The sequence below is a fragment of the Crocodylus porosus genome, unplaced genomic scaffold, assembly GCF_001723895.1.
Source record: "Crocodylus porosus isolate Cpor-Errol unplaced genomic scaffold, CroPor_comp1, whole genome shotgun sequence".
Taxonomy (NCBI): domain Eukaryota; kingdom Metazoa; phylum Chordata; order Crocodylia; family Crocodylidae; genus Crocodylus; species Crocodylus porosus.
This window is the reverse complement of record NW_017728947.1, coordinates 53,681,325-53,700,374: the sequence shown is the minus strand read 5'-3', so window position 1 is coordinate 53,700,374 and position 19,050 is coordinate 53,681,325. Positions and strand designations below refer to the sequence as shown.

Sequence of the window (19,050 nt, the reverse complement as noted above, 5' to 3'; positions counted from 1 at the left end):
AATCAATTCAGACCTTTTAATTGGTCCCCTAATTTGATCTGGATTCAGCAATTTGACCACCGAATCTCCTCTGAATAGAATCAGCGCCTGAAGCTTTGCACAGCCCTATTAAGGAGCTACTTGTGGCTCATGAAGCACAATCAATAGATTATTGGGTGTTTGGTCAAAATGACCAAATTATTCTACTTAGGCATGTGCCTCCATTGTGGATAGGGCAGACCTATACCACCCTAGAGCAGGTCCAGATAGAAGTATAGATTTAGGTATGCAGTTCCTCCTATAGCCCTGTGATGTGGTGTGAGACAATCCCTGATACACCACATCTCCAGTGCACCTTCTGAGTGTCATACATGAGTTCTGAAGGACAGGCCCATGACCTTGCCTCCTCTTCATTACATATGGTAAGATTTATGCCTTTGAGGGCCAGGAGGAAGCAGTCCCTGTATTTCCCCAATAACTAGGGTTGTAACTGTCCCTGGACCTCAATGAGTAGGTAGAAAGGTTGAGAGAAAGGTACTTCCTATTCCTCCTTACACACACTGCATTTAGTGCAACAAGTCACAATCTAGGCCACATATTGTAGGTCTCAAACAATCCTCATGAACAAAACAAAACAGAATTAGTATTAGTTAAAGATTTATTGAATTTAGTATATAATATGTTGTTTAGACTTAAGCATTTTTAAATTCCTTTTCTTTTGAAGGTTACAAGCAACTCAAGCACCACAGCACTTCTTTTGTACAAGCCTCTCTATGTACTATATTTTCTACACGGAATGCATTGGATTTTATTATTTTGGATTAATTCAGTTGCAATGAAATTCTTTAGGGAACAAGATTTCTGTAAGATCTCTATTGTGGGATACCCTAATTTAACTGGGCCATCCACAGCATGGGGTTGAAAGGGGATTCACAAAGGTCTACTGGCCAATCATTAAGAGCTTCATTTCCTTCATGTACAAAACCATTATCTCTGATCTGACACATGGCATGATCATTTCTTATGTTGCCTTTTTCTTTCCACTGCCATACTCAGGGTCTTCATAATCAGGTTTTCATTATTCAAGATGTTGTATTCACACAGTTTAACCAGTTGATCATAATCTTTCTCTGTGTACCTGACAGAATATGTAGAATAAGGGGAAGAGGAACTGGTAAGATCAACTTTGCCTTCCTCCATCTCTGAGTCAGAGCGCTTCACTCCTAAGAAAAAAATGAATAGGACACTGGTGAGGTTTTGAGCTTACCTGTATCACATACAAACAAACAGCTGCTAACATCCAAGAGAAAGGAGATATCTCTTCAATAAGAAAATTCAGTAGCTTAATTGCTCTGAGGTTTCTTGATTGGTTGGGTTTTTTTTTTTGTTCCTCCCCCAAAGTGTTTCTTTTGCAATCCAGTAACTCAGTCCCTGGTGAATGTTAGATTAATATGACTTGCTGGATGTGGTGACAGAAGAGGAATAGGGAAGTGTATCTACATTACAATCCAGAGGTCTGGTTGCAACTCATACAGATGTACCCCAGGTCACTTTAAACTAGCTAGCCTGGGCACCAGTAACAGTGTAGCCACAGAAATATGGATTTAAGCACAGGCTGGCTGCAAAACCTGCCTAGAAATTTGGGTAAATGCTCAGGAAGGTTAGCTTTTTCTGAACTCTGTAATCCTCTAGTTACCTGGGTATCAATTAGCTGTATTAGCTAATTTATAGTTAGATCAAATATCTTTACATGAGCTGAAAGCAGGCCTTTGGATTGCAGTGTAACTACATGCTAAGTATAACCCTTATCAGACGTGGAGGAGAAGTACAAGGGTGAGGGACAGAAATGAAAGTGGTATTCCCTAAATGTATCATTGAAGGTGAGACAGTTCCCAACCAACAGAAAAAGTATTCCTGTAGAAAAGAGGAATAGTGATACTGGCAATAAGGAGATGATTTGTAATGAAGGCAAAGATGTACTTTGTACTCTCAAGTGTGACTCTGGACTTCTAATATTTTGTAACAAAGACTCAACTTTAGATGCCCCGAAAAAATGCTAAAGGCAAAGAAGCTTGTGATGTCACTGAGCTCTTTCTTAAATTGATAGTTCCTTAGAATTTATAGTCCTTGCATTTTTATAATGACTATTTTTATTAATTAATATCAAAATGAAAATGATTAAAATGCATACACTCTCTTCTAATGAAAAATGTATAAAGGTGTTAAGCTACAATGGTTTGGCAGGGGAGAAGTCTGTTGTATTGAAACACATAAGGCCTTGTTACACATTCATTTTAGGCAGCTCTTGGAGCTCTTAAACCCCTGGGTTGTCCACATACTAACATGTAAAACTTGTTTTAAACACCTTTTAGGCAGCTTAAAGTTATGCCACTCCAGGGCAGGTTTATCCAGCTCATGTTCAATTAACGTGTGGAAACTCCCTAGAAATGAGTTACCTATGTTTCAGTCCTCCAATATCTCAGGTTGCAGTGTTCCCTTTCCCACCCTCCTTTTCTGTGTGGATAAACTTTCCACCCCCTGAATTTTACTGCCCATGAGGTGGTTCTGGCACCAAGCCAACTTCCCCTTATGCCTCTGGGGGTGTGACCTTCCCAACCCTGTGCAGGCAGCCTGCAGAGCACATGCCAGCTAGCAAGCAGAGACATTTCCTCTGCCTCCAACTCAACCATCTTCTCCAGGATGAGCCAAAGTACGCTCCCCGCTAGGCCTCATAAGGTGGGCATCTAATTGGAGCTGCAGTAAGGTGCTGGATCTCATCACAATCTGGGGAAAGGAGACAACCATTGCTATGACTGCAAAGGGGACACAATGCAACAGGCAAAATCAGGTAGTCTGAGAGGATCACGGTACAGATGGTGGCTCGGGGACGTCAGCAAGACTGGCTGCACATCCAGACCAAAATTAAGTCCCTTTAGTCACAAGTTACGGCTGTACAGGTTGGGGCAATCAGAGATGGTTTTTAGCCTTAATATGTGGCTGCTCTAAACTTGAGCTAGCACTGACACTGATCAACATTTGAGCAGCAAAAAGTGTAACATGTAACAAGGCCCCTCGCTAGCCATGTTAGTCTGAATTCAAGCACAAGGCGGAGTAGATTTCCTTTTGTGAGCTTTAGCTCACCTCGTCAGATGCTGTATTGAAATGAGCCAATAGGGAGGTTTATAAGTTTAACAACAGAATACAAGTAGTGGGTAGGATGGCCTTGATGACAGTAGTTGAATGTTGTTGATTACTTACCAGGTGCTTTGTAATTTTGGAAGGTGTCATTAACTAGTGGAAAAAATAGCAATATAGGAGCTCCTGGTGTCTCTGCACCATCAAAAAGGTAGCACTCCTTCAGATTTTTTCTGTCTTCTTCACTGACTTCAATTTTGGGGAATGGAATTCCTAGTTCTGAGTAGTACTTACAGGACTGGTCCAGAGGCTGGATCAAGGAATAGAACAGCATTAAAATACAAATAATAGGCTGTGTTCAGAATTTCCTGAAGCCAAACAAATGATAATTGTCTTAGGTTACCAGTAGGATAGTTTCAAACTCATGGATTTTATAACATCTATTGCATCTCTGCTTACTACAACAAGAGACTGTACTAGATGATCTAGGTGCTCCCTTCCAATCCCAATCTAAATGAGAAAAGCTTACAAATGATATAACTCTTACTTCAGAAAATAGTAAATAAATTGATTTTCCTCACCAGTATCTGTGATCCTGCACTATAATTTAGATGGAGGATGACATCCACTTTTCTCTGGGGCCTCAGAAGTGGTGGGGTGCTGGTATTTATGAAAAAGCCAGTATCTACTAGGGACAGGTATGCTTCTGTCTCAGTGAGCTGGTTGGGTGAATCACCTAACACAGTATCTAAAAAAAGAAAATATTTTTGTCATGATTGAAATAGCCAGAAAGCAGCTGCTGTTGAAAAGAGTGTCCAAGAAGAAAGGCAATTTAACCCCATCCTACGCGTCTGATTTCACTTACGTGTGTTACACTCATTATACCACTGAGATGTATTATCATATATCACAACTTTCTTTGCCATAGGACCCTCTTGTCAACATTATACCTGACCATTCAAACCACACCAAACCTTATTTTTGATTGGCAATGGTAACACTCTCCTGATGAAGAGGGATATTTTTCTAGTCTCCCTTTTAGTGTCTCTTCTCTTTCAATAGAAAATTGTGGGTGCTGTCAATACACTGAGCATCCCTAAAAAGGTCTAGTCAACTGGCTGCATCTTAAGGATAAATTATCTAAAGTCCAAATAAATCAATGTTACTAGAGATTTTCAGCCAAATATTGATCAACCTTTTGACCAAAACATGCTATTTAAAAGTAGGCTCGTGCTCTGACACATGAGAAAGCAAGTTTTATATTCTTTATTTTTTAAAAGATTTTTTCTCTCAAGTTGCATAATTTCGTCTCTATATTCTAGCCCCAACAAATTATTTACCAACAAAAATGCTGCTGAAAAGAAACTGCTTTTACCTTTCCATCTACAAAAGTTGTCATTGTTTAGGTAGTCATTGTGCATCTGGAGGCCCTTTAAGAAATTATGGTAGCGGGCAACTGTCAGGCGTTCTGTCATGACACCTCGAAGAGCTTGGGAGAGGGGGCCTGCAGGTTTGAATAAATGAGTCTTTAACTCATGGGGTCTTGTAGGCAGTATAGGCTCCTCTTCTGTAAAAGAAAGAAACAAAAGATTTGTTGTCAAGATTATTTTTTTCAGAAGTCTAAAATAGCACAATTCATAACACTCAGCCATACATTAAAGTATAGTGTCTGTGTTGAAAGTTCTCATGAGCCTTTCAAAAGGTAGACAATGGCTTTTAAAAATCTAATAAGACGTCTTCATATATCTCAGATTTAGATTAAAAATAGAACTCTGAAATCCTATAAGCAACCAAATAACATATAATTCCCATGCCACTAGTACTAAAAAGTAGAAAATATTAACCTGCATTTGACAATTTTAAAATTCAGCAAATGATAATAACTATTTTTTTTGTATTACTGTAGCCCCATGGAGTCCTAATCCAATACCTCTGTGGTATTTGTTGCTTCACTAATCATTTGCAAATCAGTCCTGTTATTCCTGAACACATTTACTTTGTTGTTTTTTGTTAAAGGGCCAGGAGTTCAGGCAGGTGGGGCAGCTGGGAGAGCGGGCAGGGGTCAGAGGGCTCATGGCAGAGCCCCCACACAGCATGGGGCAGTGGGGGGCAGTGGGGATTGCACCCCCACCTGGCAGCATCCAGTGAGTAGGGGTTTTTTTTAAACAACTGGGAGCTGGGGCTGTGCGGGGCAGCCATGGGAGGGGGGGAGGCTCTGGGAGAGTGGGAGGGGACGGAGGGTGCTTGGAGGGGCTAGGGGAGCAGGCAGGGGTCACCCCATGGTCCCCTCCCTTCTCCTCTCCTCCAGCTCCCCCTCCCCTGCCCCCTACTTACCAGCATGGCGTCTGAGTCCAGCTCCTTGCTGCACCCAGCAGAGACTGCCTGGATTGCCAAAGCTCTCTGAATCATTCCCAGATTGATTTGGGGAGCTTCAAATCGATTTGGACCTTTTAATTGGTCCCCTGATTCAATTTGGATTCAGAGGTTCAGCCACCAAATCGGGCTGAATCTCCTCTGAATTGAATCAGCACCTGAAGCTTCGCACAGCCCTAGTGGGCAGGTGGTGCGGGATATTCATAAATTATTTACCACATTTACCTGAATCCAAAATGACTTTGAATTTAAGATGACTCTGAATAATTAGATTTTATACATGTAAAATTACAAAATTATAAATTTGTTATAATTTTCCATGAGTAGAATGTAGTTATTGGAGGGTCACCTTAAATTTGCAAAATTGAGGAAAGCTGCAGTAAGCAGGCGGGCAGTGGGGATGCTCAATGAGTATTGGTCTGATACTCCATCCTAAGACAAGGCTTTGTTTCCCCTATTTTAAATGGGGAAAAAGAAGCTTATTTTGGAAGCTAGCAAATACGGTAATGGCAGCTTTATGACAAGTTTAAATATTTGACTTTTCAAACTGCTCCTTTCCAAGTGTGGTACTGAGGAATTTTCAGATGGGCTTTGAAAATAAAATTCCAGGATTTGTGTCCATGGTGTATATATTAGATGGGTTTGAAGCCTGATGATAATACATGGTTGGTAGAAGAATAAAGTAACTCACCAATACAGTCTACTCTGTCTTGGGTCCACCTGTGCCAGAAATCTTCTGAAGAATGGGACAGATTCCAGTTATATATCAGATTCAGGGAAAATATACTGCTCCACATGCCTGTGATAGGAAAGAAAGTAAGTACTATTGAATCAAAGCACATTAAAAATCATGACTTAGGCTCCAAAGGCATATGATTGGCTTAAGAACCTTGATATATTCTTATAATAAATTGTATTCCTTCCCAAGTCACCATTCTTTTATTTATTAAATATGTTCCTGAATTTATCTCTTTCTATAAATATATTAACTCTGAAGGATTTTGGAATATGGACAAAATGTATATGTAAGATTTTCAAAAAATGAAAGTCTTGCATTACAATTTTCTATATATCTCTGTTCTGCCTGTATTGCAGCCATTGTTATACTTAGCATGTGATTTGTTCCTCACACTTTTTTTTCAGTATTACATACTCACTTATCTAAAAAAATTCTGATGTTAGACTATTCATGTGCAAAATCCTGCACTTGTGATGGAATAATTACATGCACAAATATGGACTGGAGGATGATTGGCTAGACTATAGTACTGCAGAGAAGGACCTAGGGATTACAGGGAACCATAAATTGAATATGACCCAATAGTGTGCCCTTGTTGCAAAAAATGTCAACAGCATATTGGGTTGTATTAATAGGAGTGTCACTTGCAAATGAAGGGAAGTGATTCAGCACTAGTAAGACCTCACTTGCAGTACTGTGTCCAGTTTTTGGGCCCCATTCTAATATTATAAAAGGCTTAGTCTATTTGTCTATCCTTATTCATACTCTGATCGGCTGACTAAAACAACCAATCAGAGTGTGAATTCAGCATTGGGACAGGAAGTGGTGGCGTGACAGAGTGCTGCCATGACGGTGGAGACACAGGGGATGGAGGTGGTGGCAACGGAGCAGAAGGAAGGGGGAGTGAGGCCAGCAGTGTTGGCATGTCTCCCCCTGCTCAGCTCCATGCAGGCAGCGCCGATGGAGTGGAGGGGGGGGCAAGGTTACCGGAGCTAGCCTTGCCCCTGCCTGCTCCTTGGACATGGAGACAGTGGGATGGGCGGGGGAGTGGTATCAGTTTGCCATGCGGGGGGGGGAGGGCAAGGCCACTAGCGCTGGCCTTAGCCTGCTCCTCCCCCCTTCTGTCATTGCTGCCTACAGGGCTGATGCAGGCTGATGTGGCAGCAGTTGGGGGGAGGAGTGGGCCTGATGCAGGAGGGGGAGGAGCGGGTGCACCACGGTGGTGGTGGTGGAAGACTGGGTCCAGGCCAACATGGCGGTGGTGGGGGGAAGAGGAGGAGCAGGCCTGGGCCCAATGTAGGAGAGGTGAGGAGCAGGCCTGATGGTGGGGAGAAGCTGCCTCACCACGGTGGTTGGGGAGGAGCAGTGGGCCCAGCCCAATGCTGCAGCAGCAGGGGAAGGGGAGGAGTGAGCCTCCTTTTCCCCTTGGGCCCAAGCTTACTCCTCCCCCGCCCTGCCTCCTGTGCGTCGGCCCTGAATCCACTCCTCCCAATCCCCCCGCTGCCACTGGATCAGCCCTGGCACATTGCTCCTTCCTCTTATTGCCAGGGTGGGATGGCTTCTCCCCACCCCCATGGTCTGGTCCTCACCCATATTTCCTGCATTGGGCCTGGGCCTGGGCCTGCTCTTCCCTTCCCCCCGCTGCCGTGGTGGAGAAGGGGGGAGCAGGCCCAGACCACAAGCAGTGAGGAAGGGGGGAGTGGGCCTGGATGTGGGGGCATGGGGATCCTCCCCCTCTGCCCCCCCAGCCCCATCATTCTTGACAGGCAATTGGCTGGTGCTTCAAGAAGAATGTGGGCAAATTGGAAAGAGTGCAGTGCAGAGTGACAAAAATGTTTAGGGGCCTGGAAAGCAAGACTTATGAGGAAAGGCTGAAAAATTTAGGGGTACTTCGTCTGAAGAAGAAAAGTCTGAGGAGGAATTTGGTAACAGTTTCCACATATCTGAAGGGTGATTATAGAGAGGAAGACGATGAGCTTATCTCTGTGACTGTAGAGGACAGAACTAGGAGAATGTCCTCAGGGAAAAGTGAGGTTGGAGATTAATTGGAACTTTCTGACTATGATGGTGATCCAGCATTGCAATAGGCTACCTGGAGAAGTTGTGGAATCTCCATTTTTGGAATTTTTCAAGAGCAGGTTGGACAGACACTTGGCTGGGATAGTTTAGCCAAATACAATCTTGTCTTGAGCAATTGGCTGGACTAGATAACTTGGGGAGGTCACTTTCAGCCCTGCCTTCCTATGATCCTTTTCTTTACAGACTAAATTCCAGATCCTTTAGATGAATTCTAGCCCATTTCACAGCAAGGGCAAAACCCCCATGGCTTAACTGGAGTTGGGATTTGATTGCTAACAAACTACATTGTCATATAAAATAAAGTGTAAAATACTTAATATATAGTTGTTGCTACTCACATGCTATTTCCAGTTGCCTGCTTTAACAATACAATGATATCACTGTATTAAATAAAAATTTAAATGCGGTACAGACAAATACTTTTATATGTGATAGTGTATCATTTTTGTCAGTCATGTACCAGTGAGACACTCATGCCTGGCTTATGTGGTTATTTAAGTTATCATTTCTCTGACATTTTTCCTAAACAATAAGTCACCTTCTAGGTAGCAGATCCGGGACTCTGGCAGCTTGTTCATCAGCCGACCCATGAAGAACTCACTACCAAAATCCTCTGAACGAATGAAAGCTCCATATTTGAGAAATCCCACCTCATAAGGGGTGAACTCCATCCATTCTGTAATCAGTCACAAAAGAGACACAAAAAAGAACAGTTTTTTTCTCAGTTCACTGGTTCTGAATAGATAGTTATATTGTTATCAAAAGGATTAAAGGAGTTAGTAAATAGTTATATTGTTATCAAAAAAATTAAAGGAGTTAGACAAGGAAATTCATTTTCTGGGGTTCAGTCTAACATTTTGGATCCTAGGCCAACACTAGAGATATACAAACACCACAAAATAAAAATAGTGACCAAAACAAGGTAATTGATCTTCTTTGACCTGCTGAGGTAGAAGATGAGATCCTCAGTTGGGCTAAGTTGGATAAATTCAGGAGCCTTCTCCCAATTTACATCAGCTCAAATTCTAGCTCTTAAATTACATTTCATGTTATCCCATACCCGAAGTGAGCCCTCCTAAATTTAAAATCAAGTACCTGTCTGAAATATTATCTTTACCTTTGAAATCCCAAGTGCTATAGTTGTCCTTGACATTGAGTGCTGTGTAGATAGGTAATGGGTTCTGACCCTGGTTCACTGCCTCTTGTTGATCTGAGAGTTTGTGGTTGTCTTTCTGTTATTCAAGAAAAATGATTAAAATGAGAAAAAAACCCATGGAACTAGCATGGGAACCAACATAATTATTCTGGGCTTGGAATATATTTAACTGCCCACATTTCAAGCATGTTATTTCTTTTATTACAGCATTGTGTGTGGGAGTTATTTGTCTGCTATGTGGCTGCCAGGTCTTGATACAGTAGATAATTTGATGTTGTCTTTAAATAAATATGAAAGGGGGTGTTTTAAAAAGGGAAAACAATATTTAAAGTGCAAAGAACTTCAGGAGTAAATCTAAGCTAAAATTGAGTATCACAAGGTAAAACTCCTGTTTAAAGTTCATTGCTCCAGATTAGATTAGATTATTCAGGCATGACTGACAAACATGAAGAAATAATGGCTCATTTTTTTTCAGAATATGCCAACTTGTGATGTGTTTCCAAACTTTCCCCCTCAGGGATGCATATCTCAAATATGTCAAAACATGTTAAAAATCTTGTGAATGCACATGCATCTGCATGCGCATGCACCCCCCCGCTCCAAACTCAGCACTCATGATGAATACAAACAGGATAGTTTTCCATAAGGTATAAACATCTGGATATAATCTTCCATTGGAAGTGTTTTCTCACTTTATTTATAGGGATATTAGTGCAATATTAAATGTTCAGGCTTTATGGTATACTGTACCCCATCGTGTAACAAATACTCAACGATGAGCCCCCATAAATCTATGAAAGATGTCCTGTGTCCTTCTGTTTTCCGTTGACTTAGCTGCTGCTTGTAATACTTCAAACGCTCCAGTGAAAAGGAACCCAGTTTGCATTTTGTTGCATGTTTCTGAGCCTCATTGATTTTCTCATCCAGATCCTTCTGTGACCAATCAGCATCTTGGTATAAGTTTGCCATGGTCCTGAGGGGAAAGGGTGAGGCTTGAATTAGAAGTTTGCTAAGCTCAGCTTTTCAATTTGAAGGACTTCATGTAAAATTCAAGGTTTTCTGCCCTGATCTAAGCTGCTTTTGAGTTCTAATGTCCCTAAAAATATATTATATGCATTTTAAAGGCTCACAAAAAATCCTTCCTGTAAATTACAAGTGACCTGAGTGATTTCCTTAAAACAGCATTCTTCTATGATGACACTAATTGTCAACAAAGGAAGTCAGAAATAAGGCTGGGGTCACAATCTTACCTGTGCAGAATCTGCAGTGGTCAGCCCCAGGATATTTCTTTAGCATGGGTTATTGTGTGAGCAGTATATAGAAAGAAAACTTAAAGAAAAATGCTTATGTGCTCCTTACCATGTTGTTCCAGATAAACCAGTTAAGTATGTAGCACAGTCCAAGAGATTTAGCTTTTTGAGACCCGACAGACTGCCATACGTTGTTGTCAATGACCTCATCCCCCCTCCAGTTGTCATGATTGCTATCACTGGAGTCTGGACAACACACAAAAGAGAAAAAGCATGCAAAAAAATTGACATATTAATACTTAGCACTAGAGGAGCTTAGGTGAACCACTAGATCCGATCCATATTCCAACTTCAGAGCTGTCACCTATCTTCACACAAGAGCAGAACTTGAACAACAGGCTCACACATTAATACACTTTGGGGAAGTTTATAATCTGATTTGGACCCTAACTGTCACTCAGGACCCCATCTACATTGGATAGAGAAAGGTAAGAATGATAAGTTCAGTTGTTTTTGTTCATGTGTTATTGTTATTTGTCTTCAGTGTGCTTAATGTATGTATAAGGAACAAATATGAAAGGAAATGGAGTCCTTGCCCCCAAAACCTTATGAGACACAAAAAAATGCAGAAAGGGGTATCAAAGGTAAAGCAGGAAGACAATGCAGAAAGGACAGTATCATGAAAATCCAAGGAGGAGAGAGATAAAGGAGTAATATGGTTTTAGAAGTAGCAGAGAAACAAGGAGGGTGTAATGGAGTGGACTGAGAATTTGGTATTAAGATATTGAGTAACAGCAATTTCAGCAGAGGGGAAAAAGCCAACATGAATATGATCACAATGAAGAAGAATGAAACTGAATTTAGGTCAGCAATCATATAAATGCTACATTCTATCATTTTCCCAGTGGAAGAAAGATGGGTCAATAGTTTGGGAAGCAGGTCAAATGAGGTATAAGTTTTTAGGATGGGGAAAGACCACAGCTTATTTGAATTGCAAGGAACAGGAGTCTGAGATCAGTGAGAGGTTTAGGGAAAGGGTGAGGCAGACATGATTGTAGGCGTAAGGGAAGTTTGGAGGTGGGTGGAGATGGAGTTGCTGAAAGATTTGGAAGGATTATAGGTGGAGGGCAGAACGGCATTTTTGAGGGTGTTAGAGCAGAAATGCCCATGTACAGAGAATGAAGAGGAACATTACAGAGAACTGTGCCAATTTCTCTCAGAAGAAACAACAGGATCCTTTGTAGAAGAAAAGGAGGTGCAGGATGGGAGAGAGGCCAAGATGGAGTTAAAGCTTGCAAAACAATGACTGGGATTCTAGGCCTGGGTGCCAATGAGACACAAGCCATTTTACTCAATCAGGAAGTTGAAGGGAACCATTGTGTACTAGAGTAATTCTCCATGCTCGTGGTAGGTCATCCAGAGGCATTTCTCTGACATGGGGAACAAAGAAGGATCAGAAGGGCCTTGAGGGTTTAGGAAGCTGGAATGAAAAGGCAAAAGCATTTTCAGATTAAAAAAAAGACTAGAGGCTTTGGGGTAGGGGGGTCATGGTAGGGAAGAGGAATCAACTGTTTTAAAGAAAGTAGAGTTGAAGGATTATACAACTGAGTCTATTAATGTAAAGAACGAGCACGCTTGTGAAAAGGGACCATAGCTTGAACTTAGAGCTTCTTTGCCATTCAGATGCAATGATAATAGTAAAAATTAAGGAGCACATTGGGTTTCCAAGTCATTGAGTGCACATTTGAGCAAAAAAGGGACATTTACAATCCTGCCCCACATACCTCATAGTCCTGCAGATCTTGCTCCAAGTGGAGAACGTTCTTCAGAGCAGAAGCAACAAGCTTCTTTCTTTTTTTCAAGAAGTCTTGCTCTTCCCAGCACAGGTCAAACCCCAAGCGCATGTCTAGGTCTCCTGGGCTGGAACAAAGGTGAGAACCAAAACAGGCATATCCATTGTTACAGATAGGTGGTTTCAGTAACGTGTAAATGTTTCAGGGCACATAAATCAACCAATTACATAAAGTGTCAGATTTACAGAGTAAACAAACAGACTGATGTAAAATGGAGAGGGGATGGGGCTGCCAAATTGCTACCATTTCTAGCAAATAAGTACATTATATTAATGAAAACAGTGGATATTGTATATATGTTGTTTATTTTTTGTGGAAAGTTCCCATTTTTCAGTGCAACTTAATTAAAAATCATTTGCCTTTAAAATGTTTGCACAAGCTGCTAGCAAGCTGTCAGTATATTCTTTCCATCGAAAGGCAAGTTGAGGGTAGAATTTGGCTAACAAAAGTTATTACCAGCCCAGAGGGAATGGATCTCTTACCAGTTTTCTGCTTTCGCATGCAAATCAAATCTTTTATCCTGGAAATCAAAAATGCAAATACCATTAGTGCTATCATATTATAAAGGTTTTCTTTCCCTCAGCATTGGAGTACATTTTATTTGATCCTTCCTTAGCAATGTAAACACAATGTAAAGACCCCAAATAAACCAAGAATGCATACAGTTTCAGCATCACTACTTCATTTTCTCAGAGAAAATTTCCTAAAATTTTTCAGTGACTGCACAAGTGCTAACTAGTGTTTGCCCTCTCTTATTCAGTCATATTTGATTTGTAACCCACATCAGCAACACTTAAGTCTGATAAAAAAATTCTTTATCAGTAGACCTGAAAGCCCTTTACAAAGGGTGATCAGTTTCAGTAGCACAGTGAAGCTGATACTATCTCAGGTTCATGACTAGTAAGAATACACCCAGCTGAACAGAAGGAAGAGAATACCAGTGCTTCAGGACACAGAATAGATATTCCTCATTAAGAGTCAGGCACAAAGTGACAAAATTATTGGAAACCAGCCAAATGAATCTAGTTCAAGATAACTCAGAGCAGGTGCAAAATGTTTACTGCAGAGCTGACTACATAGCATGAAACTAATAAATTCTGGAGATTTTTCATGTGCAGCAGCACACATGTAGCTGCTGCTCAGCTGGCTGGGGCATGGGGATGCTTCAGTGCAGAGGCTGCCTGCTGGCTAGACCCACACTGAAACACCCTGATAGCCCAGGGAGCCCCTTCGCAGCACACTGAGCCTGGCTAGAACAGCTCTGGGCAGCTGCCAGTTGGGGCTGCTCTGACTGGGCTCAATGTGCTGTGCACAAATAAACTCTGGAGCAATATAGAGTTTTAGCTTCTGAGTGCATGTTCAAATGGTGCTCCCAGGAACAAAAAACTCTGAGGCAATATGACCTGGATTTTATTTCTTCGCATTAATTGCCTGTGTAGATGTGCCCGGCTTGTACTTAAAAACCTTTTATTGCTACCAGTCATTGTAAACCATGGGTTTATGTGGGCAGTGGTAGATTTTCCTTTAAAAACATCAATTGTCAACCTTCCTTACTATAGTAGATTGGGTTTAAATTATTGTGAGGCGTGTTACTGATAGCCAGAACATATCAGAGTTCTTGAAAAAAACAGGTATTCATAACTTTTTCAGGCAACTGTGGTGATTTACCAATGTGCTGCATTTTTTATGTAGTCATGCCCAGTACAATGAGTTTAGAATCTTGAAATGCCCCATCTCAGGCAAATTAACACAAGACAGGGTATACTTGTACTTAGACTAACTTGATCAGAAATGCATAAGCTTTTGTACAAAAGCATATGCATCTCTGATCTAGTAGTCTATAATGTGCAAATATACCCTGTTTCTGCCTGACTTCAGAGTAACTTAGCTAATCTCTCTGCACATAAATATAACAACTGGTTTGGAGTAAGCCCAGGCACTATGGTCACAGCTGGAGTGGCACTGTTAGAGGCAGTGGGTCATGTGAAGCTTGCAGGAGATAACTAGATCTGGCTCCCAATATAGCTGGGCAAAGATAGAGCCTTCAGGCTGACTTCATCACTTTCAGCTAAGAGCTGGCACTCACCTCTGCTACTGTTATTTTTTCTCCTACAGGAAGTGAATTGAGATTCACATGTGAGGGGCCTCCCTTTGTGTTATAGGAATAGGTATGCTGAAAAAAATACACACAAATTCAATTTACAAAGAGTGTTACATCCTCCCCATGAAGACAGATTCATGTTGCCATTTAATGTATATATTTCTATGCATTTTACTACTATGCTTATTAAGTCCAATAATAACGTACAAAGGAGGAAGGCAGTTGCTTCTTTGGTAGCTTAATATCAAGTACTGGCTGCTTATATTTGACATAGTGGAATGTGGTGGGACATGAAGAGCTAAAAATGGTATCATAGCCAAACATAATGTCCTGGGTCTCCTCGTGGGATCCTTTCACCAAAAGGGAGAGGTCTTTTCCTAAAAAAATGAGATAAAACTCGTAAATCCTTTGAATTTTATCTTCCTGAAAACCTGTACTTATGGGAGTTGTTACTTATTAAACTGAGTAGACATTCTTGGTTTTGATCTTAAAATAGCTTAAAATGACCCACCATTTACTTCAAGATACAGTATAAACCCATATATCTAACATATTTTGGAGATAGCGAGAATATTTCAATCTGCATGGGGTTGGATGATTAAGGAAATCTAGAGAAAAATGATTCACCTCAGACTATTAACAGAATTTAAGACAGAATGATGTTTTGGAAGAAGGGGCTCAAATACCTGGGATTTTGTTGGATATAGAAGCTATTTATTTGCTTCCATTATATTTCAATACAACAGTTCTATACTAACGTAATGTATGCCACAACTCCTACTGCATTTAAAAGTCTGGTTCAATCAAATAGAGCAATAAATCTAAGTCTATCTAGGGTAGGTTTATTTTATTATAAACAATAGGTGCATACGATAATTGTTTGCTTAGAACTAGCAGTCAACATGGATTTGTTTAGAATAAATCATGCAAAACTAACTTAATTTTTTTCTCTGACAGGGTAACTTATTTTATAAAGGGAATGCGGTGGATATAATCTACTTGGACTTCAGTAAAGTTTGAAATAGTCCCACGTGACAGTCTGAAATTGGAGAAATGTGGGCCAAGTAGAATGACTGTTTAATGGATATGTAAGTCTAATACCTTCAAAAAGGTTAAATAACTGCAAGCAAAGAGTAACTGTAAATGGATGAATATCAGAATGGCAGTGTGGGGTTCAATCAGGGTCTACAGAGATCTATTCAGGATCGGGTATTGTTTAACATTTTTATTAATAAAGGAATCTTGGTCAAGTTTGGAGATGACACAACATTGAAAAGGATCGCAAACATTTTGGAGGACAGGACTAGAAGCCAAAACAATCTTGATAAACTGGGGAACTAGGCACTATACAACAAAATGGCATTCAACAAAGACAAATGTCAAGTATAAGGTTCTACATGCACTGTACAGAAAAGGTGAAGAAAAAACAAATAAATACAGAATGAGACGTAATTGGTTAGCAGCAGGCAGTAACATTGCTGAGAAGTATCTGGGGACTTTGGTAGATCACAGACTCACCCTAAATCAGCAATGTGGTGCAGCTGCTAAAAAGCAAATGCTGTGTTTATGAAAGCATAGTTTAGAGAGGCAGTTAGACATGTCATCTTGATGTGAAGCAAAAGCCAGGGCAGGGGGGCACCTTATCCTAACAAGTTTTTTTCTGAGTTTGTCTCTAACGTGTCCCCTACCCTGCCTTCTGCCAATGACAGAAATAGTATGTTTAGTCTGAAGAAAAGGAGATTAATAGGGGACATAACAGCAGTTTTCAAATTTTGGAAAGGCTGTCATAAAGAAGGGCAAGAACAACAATTCTCCCTGTTCCAGAAGGAAAGACAGACAGCAATGGGTTTAAACTGTAGCAAAGCAGATTTAGATTAAAACTCTGGAAAAACCCTGCCAACTGTAAGAACAGTGGGGCAATGGAATAAACTGTGCAGGGAAAAAAACCTCTTTCACTGGAGGTTTTCAAGAAGACACAAGGTAGAGATCTGTCTGGATATTTTAAGAATAGCACATCCTGCATTTATTTAGCAGATTGAACTAGCTGACCCTTGGCTGGGGACAGACATTACATATAAACCAGTTTAAGTAATCAGAAACTGGTTTAAAGCTCTAACAGAACAGGTGTTCAGTGCACATAAACCAGTTTGAAAATGGCTGAAACTGGTTTCAGATAAACCTGGTTGAATGTTCAGACTCAACTGATTTGGGTCAAACCAGTGTATGAATGTCTGTTCCAGACCCTTCCTGGTTTAATTTAATCTAGAGTCCCACAGCATCCCAGATGCTTTGCAGGGCTGTCTGCTGGAGTAGAGCAGGTTTGGCCCCACCCCTCTCCTTCCTAGCCAGAGAGCTATCACTGCTCCAGCTGGCTGAGGGACTGCAGCGGCTGCCAGGATTTCCCCTGCCCACTCCGCCCCCCAACTGGCTACTCAAGCAGGGATCCCCACGCCCTTCTCCCATGGCAGTGACCCCAGTGAGGGACCTGGCATCTGTTCATGTCCCTCCACCCATGCTAGCTAATGTGGAGAGGTGTCTGTGTGGGTCTCCAATTTCACTGGAACAAAGGGCAGACAACTAGTGGTTTGCAAATGCAAATGCACCCTGCAGATACGAAGAGCTTGAAACTAGTGAGAGAGTTGCTTTGTTTTTTAGGGCTTGATGAGCCAATAAACTTTGTTCTGACAAGCAACCTGCTGGTTGCAATCTGTAAGTCTCCCAGAGGGGACAGAGAAAGGTGTTAGAAATGACCTGGTTTGCAGACTGTCTGAAGAAGCAGGGAGATGAAGATTGAAAAGCTCAGTATCAACAGATGCAGGGTCTGGCAACATTTCTGTCCCTTGAGCACCCAGTGAGGAGAATCCTGGGACAGTGCAGGCAGGCATCAGAGCATCCTACCAAGGCCTGACAAAGCTCCCCCCCCTCAGCTCAGCACTGTGGCAGGGAAGGGAGGGCTGGTTTAGCTCCCCCAGCTTCTACCCTTAGCCACTTGCATTTCTGGAATGAAAGGGGAATGTCTATCCACCTCCAAATTGGTTTAAGGTTTGTGGGTTAGACTAATCTGCAAAGATTGAATCAATTCAGACTCAGTCTTTTTGAATGTCTGTCCCTAGCCTTGAAGTTTCTTTCAGTCCTATGATTCTGTTTGTACACCCTTCTCTTCCAAGCAAGTAAGTGATCAAATTGTCTTTGGGGGCACCTAAATATCCCCATTCACAGTAGAGAAAACATAGTTACCTACTCCTGGCAAATTGAGGTCAACCTATGGAGCAAGGTGCCTTCTTTTTTTGTGTTATAGCACCCACCTGGAGGCATTTTACAGGTTGATTAGAATCTGAGCTAATCAAAAGCTATTGATTCATATACCAGCTTCTTAAAAATACAGTAAAATGAACTACCATGCTCATGTACCACAGTTTGGGAAGCCCTGGATAATTCTGATTTGATAATTGGACTTAGACTTCTAAATCAATTAAACATTTTTTTAAATGTCACCCTCTGCTCAACTTCCTTTCTCAAACATTTTGTGTGTTCTTTCTGTTCATACTGTCAGCTCTTCAGAGTGGGGACTTCTCTTACTAATATCCTGTCTAATCTGGGGAAGGGGTGTTTGATAAAAATGACCGTTAGCTAAAATAATATCATTTGAAATGATTGGGAGAGATACTAGACAAGCTTTTATGCTTAAAATGCCCCTCACCAGGAACATCTTTCCAAACCCATCTCTCTTTAGTTGGTTCTCTCCCAATGTCTCTTTAGCTGATTCAGTAAAGCAAGCAAATGTTGCTTCTTGCATATTCCTTGGACTACCCCAGCAATAACACCTATAGAAATGACCACATTTTTTAAGTACCATTTATTATTCAGTTCTGACAGTGTCTAACACATTCAAAATGGTGTTGATTGGTCATAGTCTGTTACAGTACTGAAATTCACCATATCCCTATTACATTTCTTCATTCATGAAATACCAAGTTTGAATTTTTTTTTAGGACAAACTTTTTTTTTGTTATACAGGTGCAAAGATGCATCTAAGGGCACTGGTACATATGATACCATTACCATATACATGATGAAAATGTCACTTCGTGTGGTTTAATGGTATCACACTATCCACATGCAAGAGTTTTGGGGGTGTTAAATTAATTTGCATCATTGCAAACTAAGTTTAGTTCGCAATGATGCATTGCAATTATTAGTCAACTGGCCCATTGGCTGTGGGAGAGATAGGCAGGAAAAAGGATCCCATGGGAGGCAGAAGCAGTGAGGGGCCCGGTTTTTTTTTCCTCAAAGGAGCCTGCCTGCCTCTTCCATGGCTGGGGGGTGCTGCCCAAGCTCAGGGGCAGGAAAAAGTTGAATTTGGTCAGATCTGCCCACTAGCAGGC

At 41.2% G+C, this 19,050-nt stretch overlaps 1 protein-coding gene across 1 annotated transcript in view; it reads right to left on the bottom strand.

The window, feature by feature from the left end:
- Positions 1–695: 695 nt before the first annotated feature.
- The window catches only part of LOC109321647 (cytosolic phospholipase A2 epsilon-like), a 32,008-nt gene continuing 13,653 nt past the window's right edge, over positions 696–19,050 (bottom strand). The window contains exons 9-21 of the mRNA XM_019552370.1: positions 14,873–15,042; positions 14,651–14,737; positions 13,047–13,084; positions 12,496–12,631; positions 10,821–10,957; positions 10,212–10,434; positions 9,423–9,537; positions 8,844–8,981; positions 6,179–6,286; positions 4,490–4,681; positions 3,696–3,862; positions 3,238–3,424; positions 696–1,202 (exon numbers count right to left, since the gene is read on the bottom strand). Of these exons, the coding sequence (XP_019407915.1) occupies positions 994–1,202; positions 3,238–3,424; positions 3,696–3,862; positions 4,490–4,681; positions 6,179–6,286; positions 8,844–8,981; positions 9,423–9,537; positions 10,212–10,434; positions 10,821–10,957; positions 12,496–12,631; positions 13,047–13,084; positions 14,651–14,737; positions 14,873–15,042 (1,907 nt within the window). The 3' untranslated portion in view covers positions 696–993. The remainder of the gene's footprint in view (positions 1,203–3,237; positions 3,425–3,695; positions 3,863–4,489; positions 4,682–6,178; positions 6,287–8,843; positions 8,982–9,422; positions 9,538–10,211; positions 10,435–10,820; positions 10,958–12,495; positions 12,632–13,046; positions 13,085–14,650; positions 14,738–14,872; positions 15,043–19,050) is intronic.